The sequence below is a fragment of the Lepidothrix coronata genome, unplaced genomic scaffold (genome assembly GCF_001604755.1).
Source record: "Lepidothrix coronata isolate B3197 unplaced genomic scaffold, Lepidothrix_coronata-1.0 Scaffold322, whole genome shotgun sequence".
In the NCBI taxonomy this organism is placed as follows: Eukaryota; Metazoa; Chordata; class Aves; order Passeriformes; family Pipridae; genus Lepidothrix; species Lepidothrix coronata.
In genome coordinates, this window is record NW_016690502.1 from 291094 (window position 1) to 306162 (window position 15069).

Here is a 15069-nt window from a genome sequence, read left to right on the forward strand (position 1 = left end):
GTTGTTAACTTCTAGCAGACATTTCTTCAGTATAGAGGGAGACCCCTGGGGCATTACCTAGAGGATAACTTCCCACTGAAGGAAATGCTGACATGGGAATTACTTATGCTGGACTGGGGAGTGTTACGTAGCCCTTCCAGGAGCCGAAGGGGCTATGTCAGAGTGCTCTTGCATTTTGTTAAGTACATCTTCCCCTACAATTGTTTCTGACCACCCACAAGCTCAGTTAAATAACTTGTAAAATGGGTAACCTTAAGACTTCTCTTATCCTCAAATTTAGTTGTTGTTAAAAGAACATTTGCCTTGCAGCTCCAATGACCAGAAGATTAATTTTTTTCACAAGTAACCCCTCTTAGCATCTCTTTGCTGGATTTTTGGTATATGAAGTATCATAAACTGGGGGGAATACAACTGCTGATCTCTAGGGGAGTGTTATGGTTTCAGAAGCCTTCTCTACAGCCTTTTCTTGATTCTCAGAAAATAATCTCAAAAACTGGAGGAATGGAATCAGTATGAAACCATTTGAGCTTGCTAAAATCTGCAAAAGCACTCTGGAACTGGCAATAGCATTAATCACATGCATTGTGGAAAGGGCTTTCTGTTTTGGCTTCATGTGAAAAAGCTCAGAGTCTGAAAGTAAACACTGCTCAGGCACTATTTCAGCAAGCTACTACCTCCTTTTTTTCTTGCCATAAGTTATGGTATCTACTCTTCTTACACCACCCCTACCCTTTGGCCTGTTCCACCTGACCTTATACTAACCTTTACTACCTGGGGCAAGGGGAGAGGTTTTTGGCCTTTTTGGTCTGTTGCTGCTTGATGGAGTCAGTAGAGGATTTTACCCTTCTGAAACAAAAACCAGCTAAAGTGAGGGCTACTTGCTCAGGCAAATCATTATGGGTTGTTGTGAAGTTCTAATTGACTTTGAACCTGATTCAGAGGGAGGCTTTTCCTCTGGTATTTAATTTCTTCTTTTCTGTATCCCCACAGTGACAGGCAAGGAGAGACATACAGCTGATTCAGGACAGTGTGCTAGATAATCTCATCTAGGCTCTTTTTTCCATGAAAGATTCCTATGGCTTGAATTAGTAGCTAAGCACAGTTTCTCAGTACAGAAGTATCATCTTTTTGTTACTGAGGGTAGGGGTTCTTGCACTGCAAGTTTGAAATACTGTTTGGGGTGGTGTAATAGAGTTCATACAAACTTATTCTGAGTACTTTTGTACCTTGAAAGTATGGGTTGATGTGTGTATAGCAGCTATGGTTACTTCCAATAATGACAGACCTCTTGGGGTTTTTAAGTGTAACTGCGGTTTATGAAATTCTCAGCAGAGATTTAGAGTTAAGAGGATTTAAACTAAATTTTCTCAGAACTAACCTGTGAAATATTTAATAAATTTGCAGAACTTGGTAGATCTGGCAGGCAGCGAAAGAGCTAGTCAAACAGGATCTGAAGGTGAGTGTTAAATGGGGCTCTCCTGATGACCATTTCTGTTAATTTACTCTAACAAGAGACTATGATAGGAAATTCTTTGATCTATGTGCTATTGTGTTACTTATTGTTTATAAATAAGCTATTTTCCCCTTGGTAGAGCAGGTTCTACTCAGGAAAATACTGTAAGTGCTGTGAAGTGCAAACAATTAAGTAGTAATATTCCTTTTCTAGAGTAGCAGGCCTGGCAACAGTCATGCACTGAACTAATAGAATGGAGATGACTCAGTAAAGATTCACCTGTGATAACAAAATCACTAGAAGCTTTTTAGGGACTTGTATATAAAAGTGAAGAGGGAGTAGATGGCTTGTTCTTTAGCTATTGAGAAGCTTGGCTGTTAAAAGTGACAGCATGAAGCTGCACAAAAATGTCTTTATCAGAAAAAAGAGATCTGAGAGGGACACAAGTAAATATTCTCTCTTATGAAGAAAGACTAACCCAAAACTTGTATTGAAGGCTGGTTTGTTATGCATGTAAATGTTGCAATTGCAAAATTTAAACAGGAAACAAAATTAAAGTTCTTATAGCACCACCTACTTACTCTATAAAGGTTCTAAATGTTCATTTGTGATTACTCTCCCACTTCGATGCTTTTTGGCTATTATGAAGGATTTGATACTGCCTGCTGATGGCTCATAGTGCACTGTGGCACTTGAGATTCAACTCTTGGATAATCCTTCTGAGCATAAGATAGCACACAAGCTTGACAGGTTGAAAACGTGTCTTAATGTTTTAAATTTAAAATAATAATAATAATTAAAAACATTACTGTGTGGTACCTAGGTGTCCGATTGAAAGAAGGCTGCAATATAAATCGGAGCTTGTTCATTCTGGGTCAAGTTATCAAAAAACTTTGTGATGACCCTTCTGGGTAAGCAACTGTTCATACGCCTGTTATAAGATAAGTCACTACTAAACTAAGAAATTAAAATCCTTTATTTATAATACTTTGTAGGTGACTGTTTCAAATAACCTGTTATCTCTAGAAAATATATTTACTGCGAGTTTCTTCTATGCAAAAATCTGAATGATTTTTTTTTCTTTCCTCTTTTTCATTAGCTTCATAAATTACAGAGACAGCAAGCTGACTCGAATTCTGCAGAACTCCCTTGGAGGAAATGCTAAAACTGTTATTATTTGTACAATTACTCCAGTTTCTTTTGATGAAACACTCAGTACTCTTCAGGTAAAGCTTCTCACCTGTTCTCCAGCACTATTCTGGCTGAAGGCTTTGTTGTAGATAGGGGAGGGTGGAAAATGTAATCTGATGGATCTTTAATGACTTGGATCTTCTAAAGGGCTTCTGTGGACTCAGAATTTGAAATATTTGTTTTGTATACAGAACCTTTTCAGAGTCATCATTTTGTATTAGGTTGTCTACCTAGAGCTTTCTGGGAGTTGGAACAAAGCTCCTTCTCTTGCAGGCAGGAGATAACCTCTCTTCTCATTTGCCTTTTCCAAACACAGTTAGAACAAGTCTTTGCTAACACAAGATTTAAGACAGGTACTACAGGAAAGGAGAGTAATTGAACTGTTAAAGAACACTGTTCTGTAGGTAGGATTGTGTTCCTTTTTGGTGGTCTTTTGAGCTTTCTATTAAATAAAAATAATGTGGGATATATTTGCTTGAATGTTATGCTTCATGTTTTAGATATTAATACCAAGCAAAGAAAACTTACTTTTCAAATCTCAGAATACATGAAAAATAAACCAATTTTGATATTTGTGTCCCTATTATATGCTGCTCTTTATCTAATAAACTCTCCCTTTAATTCTGTTGGGAAATATGGGACAGAGTAAGTCTTTCTAGAATATTTGTTCTCGAACTATTGCCCATGAAAGCATATTCTTTCAGTTTGCCAATACAGCCAAAGGAATGAAGAATACACCAAAAGTCAATGAAGTACTTGATGATAATGCCCTCCTGAAGAGATACCGAAAAGAAATTGTGGACTTGAAAAAGCAGCTGGAGGAAGTGTGTAATAAACTTCTTAAAATTAATCTATCTGTAGCACTGATAGCTGTTTTGAAACTACCTGTTTTAAACCAAAAGCAGTTAAATTTGCAGGAGTAGGTAAAGTGTTTAAAGTGATATGTCATTTTTATTGAGAGAATAGAAGTTGAAAAGATGATGTATAGTCTAGAACAACGGATAATAGTCCATATATCTGTGAAAGCTAACACTGAGATCAACTAAGAGAATTGCTTTCTTTCACTAGGTTAATATAATTAAGAAATAGAAATTTGTCACGCATTATAGCACACTTTAACAGATCAAAATTAATTGCAATATAAGAAGTTACTGAATGTCCATTAAAGATCACAACTTAATCCATACTTTTTTCCCCCTTACTGATGTTTAACCTTAGTTGGAGTTGCAAGAAGTTGCAACTGCATTAAGATCACTGGCAAAACTTAGGTCACGTAAAGTCGGAAGATACATTTAGAAAATGAACAATAGTAACTTCCCACAAAACAGTGTAATCTCCCATATGTTCATCTTTCTCTAAAAATCTATGTAGTTGTGGAGCAATCTTGCAAGTCTTGTTAGAGCATAGATGTTAAAACATAAAGCACCGGAAAAAAAACAATGCTGAACATACTGTTGTGGTGAATAAAATCAAAGTATGCACATATATTATGTTGCAAATTATAAATATCCTTAGAAAAAAATTTATGAAAAATAACTGACCTCTTATTTTTAACAGTAATTAATTTGCACCTGGGAGTACGTTTGCTATCTTCTGAGATAGTAAGTAGTGAGGAAAGTAGTACAGAAAAGTTTGTTGGGAAATTCCATGTGACTTTGAATTAGTCTACAGCATTGTAAGCTTATGATAAAGTTGTCAAAAAACAGCTGTTACTTTCAAAACAAGACATTTTCAGTACTCGGATTTAAAGAGACCACATGCATTAGAGTAACTTGCTGTTACTTGACAATTGAATCGTAGTTCTGAAAGAGTTTCAGGCTTCTGGCACCACGGGAAGGTCATCTAATCTATGTTATATTTGAAAGAATGCTTTTTTTTTTTTTATGCCTAGAAAAATCTGAGGCTGTATTGTTTCTGGGAGTTTTGACCCCTTTTAAATACTTAGTCTGCGGGTAAATTGTAGACGAAGTTGTTAGTTTCATTATGAAAGACTAAAGACTCCTCTTCCAGGTTTTAAAGAATATATGTGTGTAGTTGTTTTTAAATACCAGTAATTGTGTCTCTTCCATAGGAGTAGTTTGTGCTCTTAAAATGTCAGTTTGATTAATATTCTTTTTATGGAAGGTGTCGGTAAAGACTCAAATTCATGCAATAGAAAAGGACCAATTGGCCCAGCTGCTGGAAGAAAAAAATTCTCTCCAGAAAGTACAGGAAGACAAGATACGAAATTTAACTGAGATGCTGGTGACCGCTGCTTCCTTTGCCTCAAAAGACAATGTTAAAGTAAGCACCTGTTCTAGATCTTACTTGACGACTCTGAAATACTTTGTGAAAGGTTATATTAAAAACATAGGGTTATACTGACAATGAAGAATAAGTATGATAAGCAATTTTCACTTTTTTCCCATATTTTTAGGAGGCTAACTTATAAAATAACTTCCAAGTATAATTCAGTATTGCTTTGTAGTGAAAAGACTGCAGACACTTTTCCTTTCAAACTACCATGCTGTAAATTTTGAGGAACCTGCAAAACCCTGTCTAGTTAGCTGCAGGTACTGTTGCAGAACTAGCCTAATGCAACATTTACTCTCTACCTACTGGTTTGATTTTTATCACTTTTCTGTAAATGCTTTTTTAAAGGCCAAGAGAAGAAGAAGAGTTACTTGGGCTCCTGGTAAAATAAAACAGGCAAATGTGAGCTATTTTGAAGACTTTGAAAAAGACATGCCAACTGAAACAAAAAAAATGAAAACGTCTCTGTCGGCATTACCAGATGCAGACGATTGTAAGTAACCTCAGGAAAAAATAAGGAAAGTCTGCAAAGCAGCTTTGAAATCAGAAATAATTCCTTTTTAATAGATCTAAGTTAAAAAGCAAATCAATTTGTTAACAATACAAAAGCTAAATTTAGTTGCCGCTGTACTCAAATAATATTCCATGTTTATCTTCCAGAAAAGAATGCTGCCAGGAAGGGAAGTGGATTTAGCACACTAATTATGGTCATTCTTGTGTTGGAAATAAGGTTCATTTTATTTAAAAAGTGGGAGCATAGTTGCTATCCCAGGTGAAATAATGTGTAGCATGGCCAGCAGGTCAAGGGAAGTCATTCTGCCCCTCCCTTTACTCTGGTCTCGTGAGACCTCAGCTGGAGTGCTGTGTCCAGCTCTGGGGTCCCCAGCACAGGAAGGACATGGACCTGCTGGAGCGAGTCCAGAGAAGGCCACAAAGATGATCAGAGATATGGAGCACCATACCTCTCCTATGAGCAAAGGCTGAGAAAATTGGGATTGTTCAGCTCGGAGAAGAGAAGGCTCTGGGGTGACCTTATTGTGCCTTTCCAGGATCTGAAAGGGGCCCACAGGAAAGCTGGAGAGGGCATGTAGCGACAGGAGAAGGGGGAATGGCTTTAAATTGGGAGTGGGTTTAGATTGAATATTGGGAAAAAAATCCTAATTGTGAGCATGGTGAGGCACTGGAACAGGTTGCCCAGAGAGGTTGTGGTTGCCCCATCCCTTGGAAGCATTCAAGGCCAGGTTGAATGGGGCTTTGAGCAACCTGGTCTAGTGAAAGGTGTCTCTGCCCATGGGGGGAGGGGAGATGCAACTAGATGGTCTTTGAGGTCCCTTCTAACCCAAACCATTCTGTGGTTCTATGAAATTCCTGATAGATAAGTTTGCAAGCATTGCATTACTTAATTTCCCAAAGAGAATAAGTTGATTCTGGATTTGGTTTAGTATTCATTAGCTTGTGATATGGTGGTCAGCATAAGCGTAGAGACTGGACTTCAGTGGTGTTCCCTTTCATAACAGAAAATCATGAGTCAGAACTCCTACTCAGTGTACTATGTTTTGCCACTGAATGACTATTTCCAATGTCTTAAAATTGTTTTGTAAGAAAATTCCTGATGTCTAGTTTAAAATCTACTCATACTTTTTTTAATATATCTTTCTTTTCAGCTATGTTAGATAATTCTGAATGTGACAACCAATCTCTGCTGGTTCCTGATCAAATTTCAGAAGTAGAATGGATCGCTGGACCTAAAATGACTTGGGTAACATCATAATCTGTTTCAGTTGTAATACTGTGCATATGCATATATCCATAATATACTTCTCAGTAAGATCAACCTTACTGTTCTGTGGGACACCAGTATTATTCTACGTGTCTGCAGAATTATTATAACTGGTTAGAAAGTAAGTCTCTTGGACATCTCTGCAAAACTGTGGGATGGTTCTATGCTTCTATGCATTTGTGGCAAATGATCCAGTAAACTTTGGTATATAGACAGGACTAACTGTGAAAAGCCAAGCAACAAAGAATATAATACTCAACTTCATCTTGTAGATCTGTTAATTGAGAGTGATTCTTTTTCTAGACTCAAAAAGACTTTGAAGAATCTGTGCAACTCTGTGAAGCGATAGCACTTGAAAAGGTAGGTCTGTTCTGAATTTTCTAGAAATAAGACTGACGTTCCAGCAACAGCTTCTAAAGTTTCCTGTGCTGCTTCTTCAGGATATTGCTGTAAATAAGGCCAGCATCCTGCAAGCTAACCTGGATAACCTAGTGTTGGAAAATGAGCAGTTGAGATTAGAAATAAATGAAATAAAGGAGAAACTGAGGGAAAAAAAAGAAATAGATGAATTTGAAGCACTGGAAAAAGAAACTCAAAAAGATCATGAGGTAAGGTGCATTGAAATAGATATGAATTCTCTATGCTCAAATGTTTTCTAGAGTTTATTCAGTGTACATGGACTTGGATGTTGATTCACAAACAGCTACATTTGCCAACAGAATGAATGAACCCAGGATTTAAACTGGATTTACTTGGAGTGTAAAATTCAGACAAATTTTTGGCAACTTGTATATGGTTAAATGTATATTAGTGTGTATGTCAGTATGTATCTATATATTATTTTTATATACACATGATCTGAATTTCACTCAGACTTCAGTAAGGCAGTTGTTTTGCTGCTTAAATACATTTTAGACCTGTTTTGAAGTTAAAGTGTGATTGCTAAACTATATTTCACATCTTTCTTGTGCACAGCGTCTTGGTTTACTAGATAGCTCTGGCTTTTGGTAATCCATGGACTGTGTGAGCATTAACTTTTAACATACTATTTAACTTCATCATGAAATATTTTAAAATAATAGTGTGAATACTAATGTCTGGAAAATTGAAACGTATTTTGTGCCAGGAAGTAAAAAAAATCATAAACTTATCTATTGGATAACTTATGATATAGGAAATGCTGATTTTCAGTTCTCTTCACCTCCTTGTGCAGTTAGTGGAGTATCTTGTTTGTCCAAATGTTTTATGCTCTGATTCTGTAACTTTAAATACATATTAATTGTATTAGGTTCTAGCTGCCCAAAGGCTAGACTGTGAAATAAATTAATGCCCAAAGAAAACCCAAAACCAGCAACCTGAGGTATTGAGACATGGATGTATTATTCTGTTTCTTTCCTGGTGCCTTTGCTGGAGTTTACTTGTCCACATCAGACTGTTCAATATCCTCTGATCATGACACTAAGGTTGATGTTTGTTACCTCCTCTTGCAGTGTTGTTTCAGGTTACAATTTAACAATATCACTTCTTAGTTTCATTGTGTTCCCTACAAAGATTTATGTACCTTAAAGAAAATGGATCCATAAGATATTATAATTTATTTTGTATCTAAGATTCTTTTTAGAAGACCCTTTGTATGCTGGATTAATTGTGGTATCTGCCTTAGCCAATGTTTAACAAATCCTCAGTTACACAAAAACTTTGCATGGAAAACTGTATCTAATACAAATGCAGTGTCCTAAAGTAGTCTCTATTACAAGAATTGCTTTTTGAATGATTCAAGTTTTATGGACCTGAATACAGTCCATAAAATGTAAGCATTTACTGATGCCCATGTAGTAGATTAATTACAGCAATATTGAAAGGTCACATACTTCACTACATACATTAGTTGAAATCCATCAGTTTATAAAAGTAAATTGCATAAGAATACTCACAGGAAAGCACTTGCTTTAAAGCTTTTCACTGATCTTAAAATTACAGATTGGATTTTCTCCTTACCTATGCTTGTGACTATACAGAAGTACTTGTAGATGGGTGCTTATTGTAAAGCTTTTCTAACAAAGACCAAAAGAAAGGAGGTCTTAAATTTCAGAAGTGCCTTTCTATGTAGTCTTCTACTTGTACCTTCTTTCAGAGAATGCCACTGAATGTGTTCATGGCTTGCTTTACTTCAATTTTGGCACCTTCTCATTCCTGTTAGTGAATAGATTAAATCATAAATAACTGCACTGTGTCACAAAAAGCTGCTTAACATGACTAGAATTTGTGTCCTGTCTGTACAATTTCTCCATGAATTGCTTTGACCGCATCGCTCTTGCTTCTCAAGCTATTGTAGATAGCTCAAATCCTTTCTAATTACTGGGAAGCTAAAAACAGAGCTTTGCATCTTATCTATCCATTTGAAAGAATATGTAGCATCTTGCTTTGTAGCTGTTTCAATAGATGTGTGTATGTATATATGGTTTGCCCACTACTACAGAAGAAAACACAAGATAGACCTTGCTTGTTTTCATGGTGTTGGCGACTAAAAACTATTGGTGTGGGTGCTTTCTAACATCCTCTGCAATTTTGCTTCAATTTGCTCCACAGATACAACTAATGCATGAAATTACCAACTTAAAGAATCTAGTTTCAAATTCTGAAGCATACAATGAGGAACTTAAGGTGAGCCTCTCCATGCATTTACGTGCAGTAAGAATTGTATGAAATGTTCTTGATTTGTTTATCTTGAACTACTATATCTGCTGTGGACATGATAGACATCATTGGGCTTTGGTTAGTCTTACCAGCTAAAAGGAGGATATGTCTAAAACCCATGAACTCTTTCTGTGTAGGTTTTGATAAATTCTGACCTGAAAAACCAAACTAGGCACTAAAATATTCCTTGTCTCTTTTTCCTTCAACTTTTAGGCAGAAAACAATTCCAAATCAGAACAGCTGAAAGAGAAAGACAACGAAATAAAGATATTACAGAATCTTGTGGAAGAATTACAAAAAGCAAGAGTGGAAAAAGAGATATCTTTTTCAGTGGTAAACCTCAGTTTTCTGCTGGGTTGTATTCACATTTTAACCACATTATAATGAACATGTTTTCTTTATTATGTCTAAATAATCTTTTAATTTTTTGAATATTTTTCAGGGAGATTCTGATAAGCTAGTTGAGGAAATTCAGCAACTGAATAAATCCCTCTTAGATAGTGAAGCCATAGCCTTGGATGCCAAAAAAGAATCTGCTTTTCTCAGAACCGAAAATTTGGAGCTGAAGGAGAAGATGGCAAGTACTCGTTGAACTGCATTTACAGCTGTACCGAATGCTAAGGGCCTATCTGCTTCCAGACTAGTGAAGAAGGCAATCAGAGTAGTGGAGCACAAGCTTCACAAGAAAGCACAAGTCATTAGCTTTCTCAAAATATTCTAAGTCATCTTTTTATTATGAAATTCATGGAAAACAGCTCTTCAGGAAAGAGATAAAAAGAAAATAAACGTTTCTGCCACAGGAGTGGGTGGTTAGTTTTAGGTTTACCACTAGAAAGCCACAATAAAGGAACAGTTTTTAGGGCATTACTAGAACGTAAGATTTCAAACCTCATTTTACCAGAGAACAAAAGAGAATAAGAGATGTGAACTCAAAAGTGGTATGGAGCTTAGTTTGAGCTTTGAAGGAGTAAAGACCAAATAGTAGCAGCAGATACAGCCCTGACCTCTAAGGTATGTTTTCTGAGAGGGCTCTGACAAGAATGCAGTTGTTAAATATTGGCTTATTCGGCCATATTTATCAAAGGCAAAGCTGTTCAGAGTGACAGCAGAAAAATGTACCAGATCCAGTATTTAAATGATAAGCAAGTAGACTTTTATTCTGTGTGTGACTTGCATGTTTTATTGTTTTCCTGAAGAATGAACTCTTAAATAATCACAACCAAATGCAAAAGGATGTTCAATTATATCAAAGCCAAATAGAAGCGGGAAAAGCCAGTTACCAAAAAATGCAAGCTGACTTGCAGAGAGAGCTGCAATCTGTATTTCAAGAAAACTTAAGACTAACTTCACTCATGGAGGGTAAAGTTCCAAAAGGTACTGTTCCAGGTGGTGCTTGTTCCCCTCACCCCATTTCCTCCCTTTTTCTTGTCTTGGGGAGGGGGAAATAGGGAAGACTTCACCTTTTGTTTTCCTGAATACTTGGAGATTCTGACAATATAAAAATACTGGAGTATCTGGTATGTAGTAACTGCTTTAGCATGTTCTTGAACGTTTTGGAAAACTAGAACTTATGGAATGTTTTATGTTTTGCACAAAGACAGTTAAGTTAGTGAAGGCTGTTGGGGAGAATTTAAGATAAACTGGATGCCAACCTAACAAGTGATGACCAAATTCAGACCAGGAGCTTAATTGTTGGCCATCGTATAATTGTCTAGAATTATACTTATCTGACACCCAAAATGCATTATAAATCTTCTGCTTATTTTAAAACATGATTTTCTTCTCTTGCACTCGCTTATCAATCTAAACTTGTTTATTCTCTAGATTTGCTCACTCCTATGGAGCTGGAAAAAAAGGCAGCTGACTTAAAAGGAGAACTAGAAAAAGCTTTGAAAGAGAATGCACTTCTACAAAAACAAGTAAACGAGCTGTCAGAATTTCAGTCTCTACCAAATACTGTGGAGATGCAGAAGAAAGAGGTAAAAAAAACCCCTAACCTTTTTTTTCTTTATTTTATATTGTACTTGACTGGTAATGTATTAACGGAGGCCTATTGGATATGAAGTTTTAAAGCCAAAAGTTGTCTTGAATCAAATAACCTGAGACTTTACAATTAAGTTTGTTAAATTATTGTTTCTCAGGTATTTAATATTTTTACCTAGGAATAAGTTTAAGATCACATATTTAGTCAGAGTCTACTATAGTTTATCTGGATTTTCTAGTCCAACATTTGCGTGCCTATTTGCTGTGGTCACTATTGATAACTGAGTGTATAGATATAAGTGTTTGATCGTGGATACTATTCTAAAACTGATTTTTTATCAGTTTGGGCAAAGAGAATATGTCAAGATCTCTTGGCAGAAATGCTGCTTGAGAAGTGAGAGATTTACCTTGCAAATTGTGGAAAATGTGTGAGCAAACTATTTGTTTCCTGGCAGGTCAAAGCTCTAGACTAAGTGTGCTGGAAATATGTTTTAAGGGGTTTGTTTGCAAACACTTTCTGGGTTTCTTTGTCCTTAAATACCCGCTACTAAGTATGTGCAATGAAAACTATTCAAGGCAAGTAATCTCACCAGCTCATTAACACTTTGCAAAAAGTTCCAAACCATCCAGTGGTCTACTTCCACTAATCAACAAAACTTCATTAGATGGTAACAACTTGATAAACTCTGTATCATGAAGAAAGTATTGATACACCTAAATATTCAGTTTAGGAGTCCAGTCTTAGCTCAGACATAGGAAAAAAGAAGTAGTAAAGAACATCTAGAGTTAGAGGAGTGATTTCCAGAATTTGGAAGGGGCTTGACTGTCTTCCCTCTCTTTTAAGGATTCCTTGCTGGACAGTTCCCTACCAACAAAGCAAAACTGTATTTTGAAATATGCTTGCCTGTACTTTATTTCCTATATCTGCATATGTACATGGTTTTTAGTAGTTATGACAAATACTGATTGAGAAAATACTGTTAATATTGCTTTTCTGTTGGCAGATTATCGAAAAATGTGAGGAGTTATGTTTATTAAAATTGGAAAATGAAAAGCTGCTTTCTGAAGTAGCTGATAATGAAATTAAACTTAAACACATGACTGAAGAAATTGAAAAATCAAAAGATGATTTAGCAGATGCACAACTGAAATATATGAAGTCTGATCAAGAATATGTGGCACTTAAACAGCTTCATGAAGAAATGGAACAAAAATACATAGCTACATCAGAAAATAATGAAAAAATGAAGCTCCAAATAGAATGTCTTTCTAAAGAAGCACAAGAGTCTAAAACAACTTTGGATGAAATTAAATTAGAGGTCAGTGTCACCTTGTTCTTTTTTACAGACAAGACTTGAGAAATTAACTTATAGTATTGAAAAAAGGAAAAAAGTTTTGGAGGAGTACTCTTAAAGCTATAAGTGACAATATCATTGGTTTCCTCTAGCATGAGTGGATATTACTTATTCTATGCCAAGGGTATAATGCTGAAGGATTATGCTTTTCAATGGTCTTTTTTTTTGTAGGCAAAGAAGTGTATATATTGCTCCAGGTTCTCCTTCCTTACTTGATCTTTTAATTCTTCTTTTCCCATTCCTAAGTTATATCTTTATTATGTAATTTTTTTTTTAATGCCACTCTGACCTTCTCTATATAAAGTCATAGAAACAAAGTGGAGACCTTTTAGAACACAAGATATTCAAACCAAAGAGAATTTCTACAGAAATTAGGCATTAGAAAGGAAAAAAAAAAATTAAAGAAAACATTTAAGAAGAAAAGGGAGCCAAAGATACATATTTTTGACCAAGCTTTGGGCACTGGTGTGTCTGTCATATTCCAGCTATGGATTTGATAATTCCTAAAATATGCTACAGTTTCATGTGTGGTGCTATGTTTTAGTAAGACTTTTGCTTCTAAGAAGAAACCACAGGAACGTGGTCCAAAAATTACTTATTTGATGTGGGCAAGAGTATAAGCAGTAACTTAAAGAGAAATTATGAACTTCCTATCTCTCAGCCCTTCTAAGCTCATATAAGATTCTGTGAGAACATGTACACATAATGGAGTTCTATATTCCAATGAAAATATCTGACCTTTTCCTTTGCAATCTAAAGCTCTCGAGCAAAATGAAAGAACTGGAAGAAAAAACAGCAGAACAAAAACAACTTCTTGAGCTAAGAGAAGATTTTATTCAGACTCAGCAGAAGTTAAATGAAATGGAGCAATTAAAAGTGGAAGAAAGGAAGAGTGAATTGAGACTGGAAGCTAAGGATTCAGAGATCCAGGCAGTTCTTCAGCAGCTAACTGAATGTCAGGAAGAAATAAAAACTCTAACCCAGGAAAAAGATTACCTGAAGCAAAAAGCAGAGTCTCTCCAAGCTGAGACAGACCAACTCAAAGAGGATATAAAGGACACTGTTTCAATGGTAGGAATTTTGACCTTATAGAAATAGACCATACATGTTAAGAGGAGGAGCGTAAGAACACTATAAATTGTATTGAAATATTTAGGGGAGCATGGGAGCAGCAGGTTGTGTGGGATTTTTAAATCAAGGAATACCTACTAATATTGCAAGATATTTGTATTTTCTTTGTGGATTTTCTCTCTTGTATTCTAAAGAACATCTTGGCACATGAAGAACTGAGAAATACGCAAAGTTCTCTCAAGCAATCCCAGGCCACTGTCAAGAAGTTGGAAAAATATATTTCTGAAAAAGAATCTCAAGTTTTGAGTGTTGAAGAGGCACTAGGAAAGACCATTAAAGAACTCGAAACACAGGTAAAACTTGATGTTTAAAAATTTAAAATAAAAATGCTTTCAGTGTGTTTTCCAGTAGCATGAGAACAAGCCAGTCAACCTTCTTATAGTCTCTTCTGCATGTTCTTAGAAAATTTCTAGCTCCTTGGTAGCAGGTGGGCAAGAAAATAGCATTGCTTAACCCAAGCCTTTACCAGCTGCTGATCTGTTTCTGTTGAGCTTCAAGCTGTGAAATACACTCTAATAAACTTTTGCTTAACTAGTGTGCCCCTTGGTTGTGGATTTGAGTGTTGGCATTTGATGCCAAATGGAAGATGAGATAAGAGTTACTTAAAGGGAAGGAATGAGGGTAATGATTTATAATACTCAGTCCCACTGAGAAGTGTAATGTGATTGGCAATGGCAACTCAGTTCCCAACATAAAGCAGAAAGCTAAAGCACTGGTTTTTGTGCCAGTACATACAATGAGATTTTTCTTGAAGTATATTAGCTACCAGCAAGTCTATGGTTTTGTATTCAGCATTTGTGTGCGTTAGAACAGATGCAACAGTATAACAAAATGGGTTTCTTTGGCTTCTTCCTCTAAGACTTTTTTTACATAAAAATGTGGCCAATATTGCACCAGATATTGCTAAAAGGTTAGAAATTAAAATATAACAGGTGACAAAGGCCACAGACTTGGATTTGTAGCTTTTCTGGTTTGGTCAGAGTGCTTTGATGTTAAAAATACTGCAGAAGAGTGAATCAAACAAAACTGTTGCATTCAATTTTGAACTGATGGAAACACTGTCCTTGCATATTTTTTTTAATAGATCTCACAAATGACAGAAGAAATGAAAATCGTCAAATCAGAGAGAGATCAGCTTGCTGAGGAAAAATCAGAAAGTCGTTGCTGGAGAGAAAGTGATCAGCTTC

General features: G+C 35.9%; 1 protein-coding gene across 1 annotated transcript in view; it reads left to right on the forward strand.

The window, feature by feature from the left end:
* CENPE (centromere protein E) overlaps positions 1-15069 on the forward strand; it is a 34947-nt gene that overhangs the window by 4702 nt on the left and 15176 nt on the right. The window contains 18 exon segments of the mRNA XM_017838052.1: positions 1405-1456; positions 2277-2364; positions 2553-2679; positions 3349-3468; positions 4769-4927; positions 5285-5429; positions 6601-6695; positions 7020-7076; positions 7157-7324; positions 9306-9380; positions 9627-9746; positions 9856-9990; positions 10610-10787; positions 11238-11392; positions 12401-12715; positions 13511-13822; positions 14017-14175; positions 14967-15061. Of these exon segments, the coding sequence (XP_017693541.1) occupies positions 1405-1456; positions 2277-2364; positions 2553-2679; positions 3349-3468; positions 4769-4927; positions 5285-5429; positions 6601-6695; positions 7020-7076; positions 7157-7324; positions 9306-9380; positions 9627-9746; positions 9856-9990; positions 10610-10787; positions 11238-11392; positions 12401-12715; positions 13511-13822; positions 14017-14175; positions 14967-15061 (2555 nt within the window).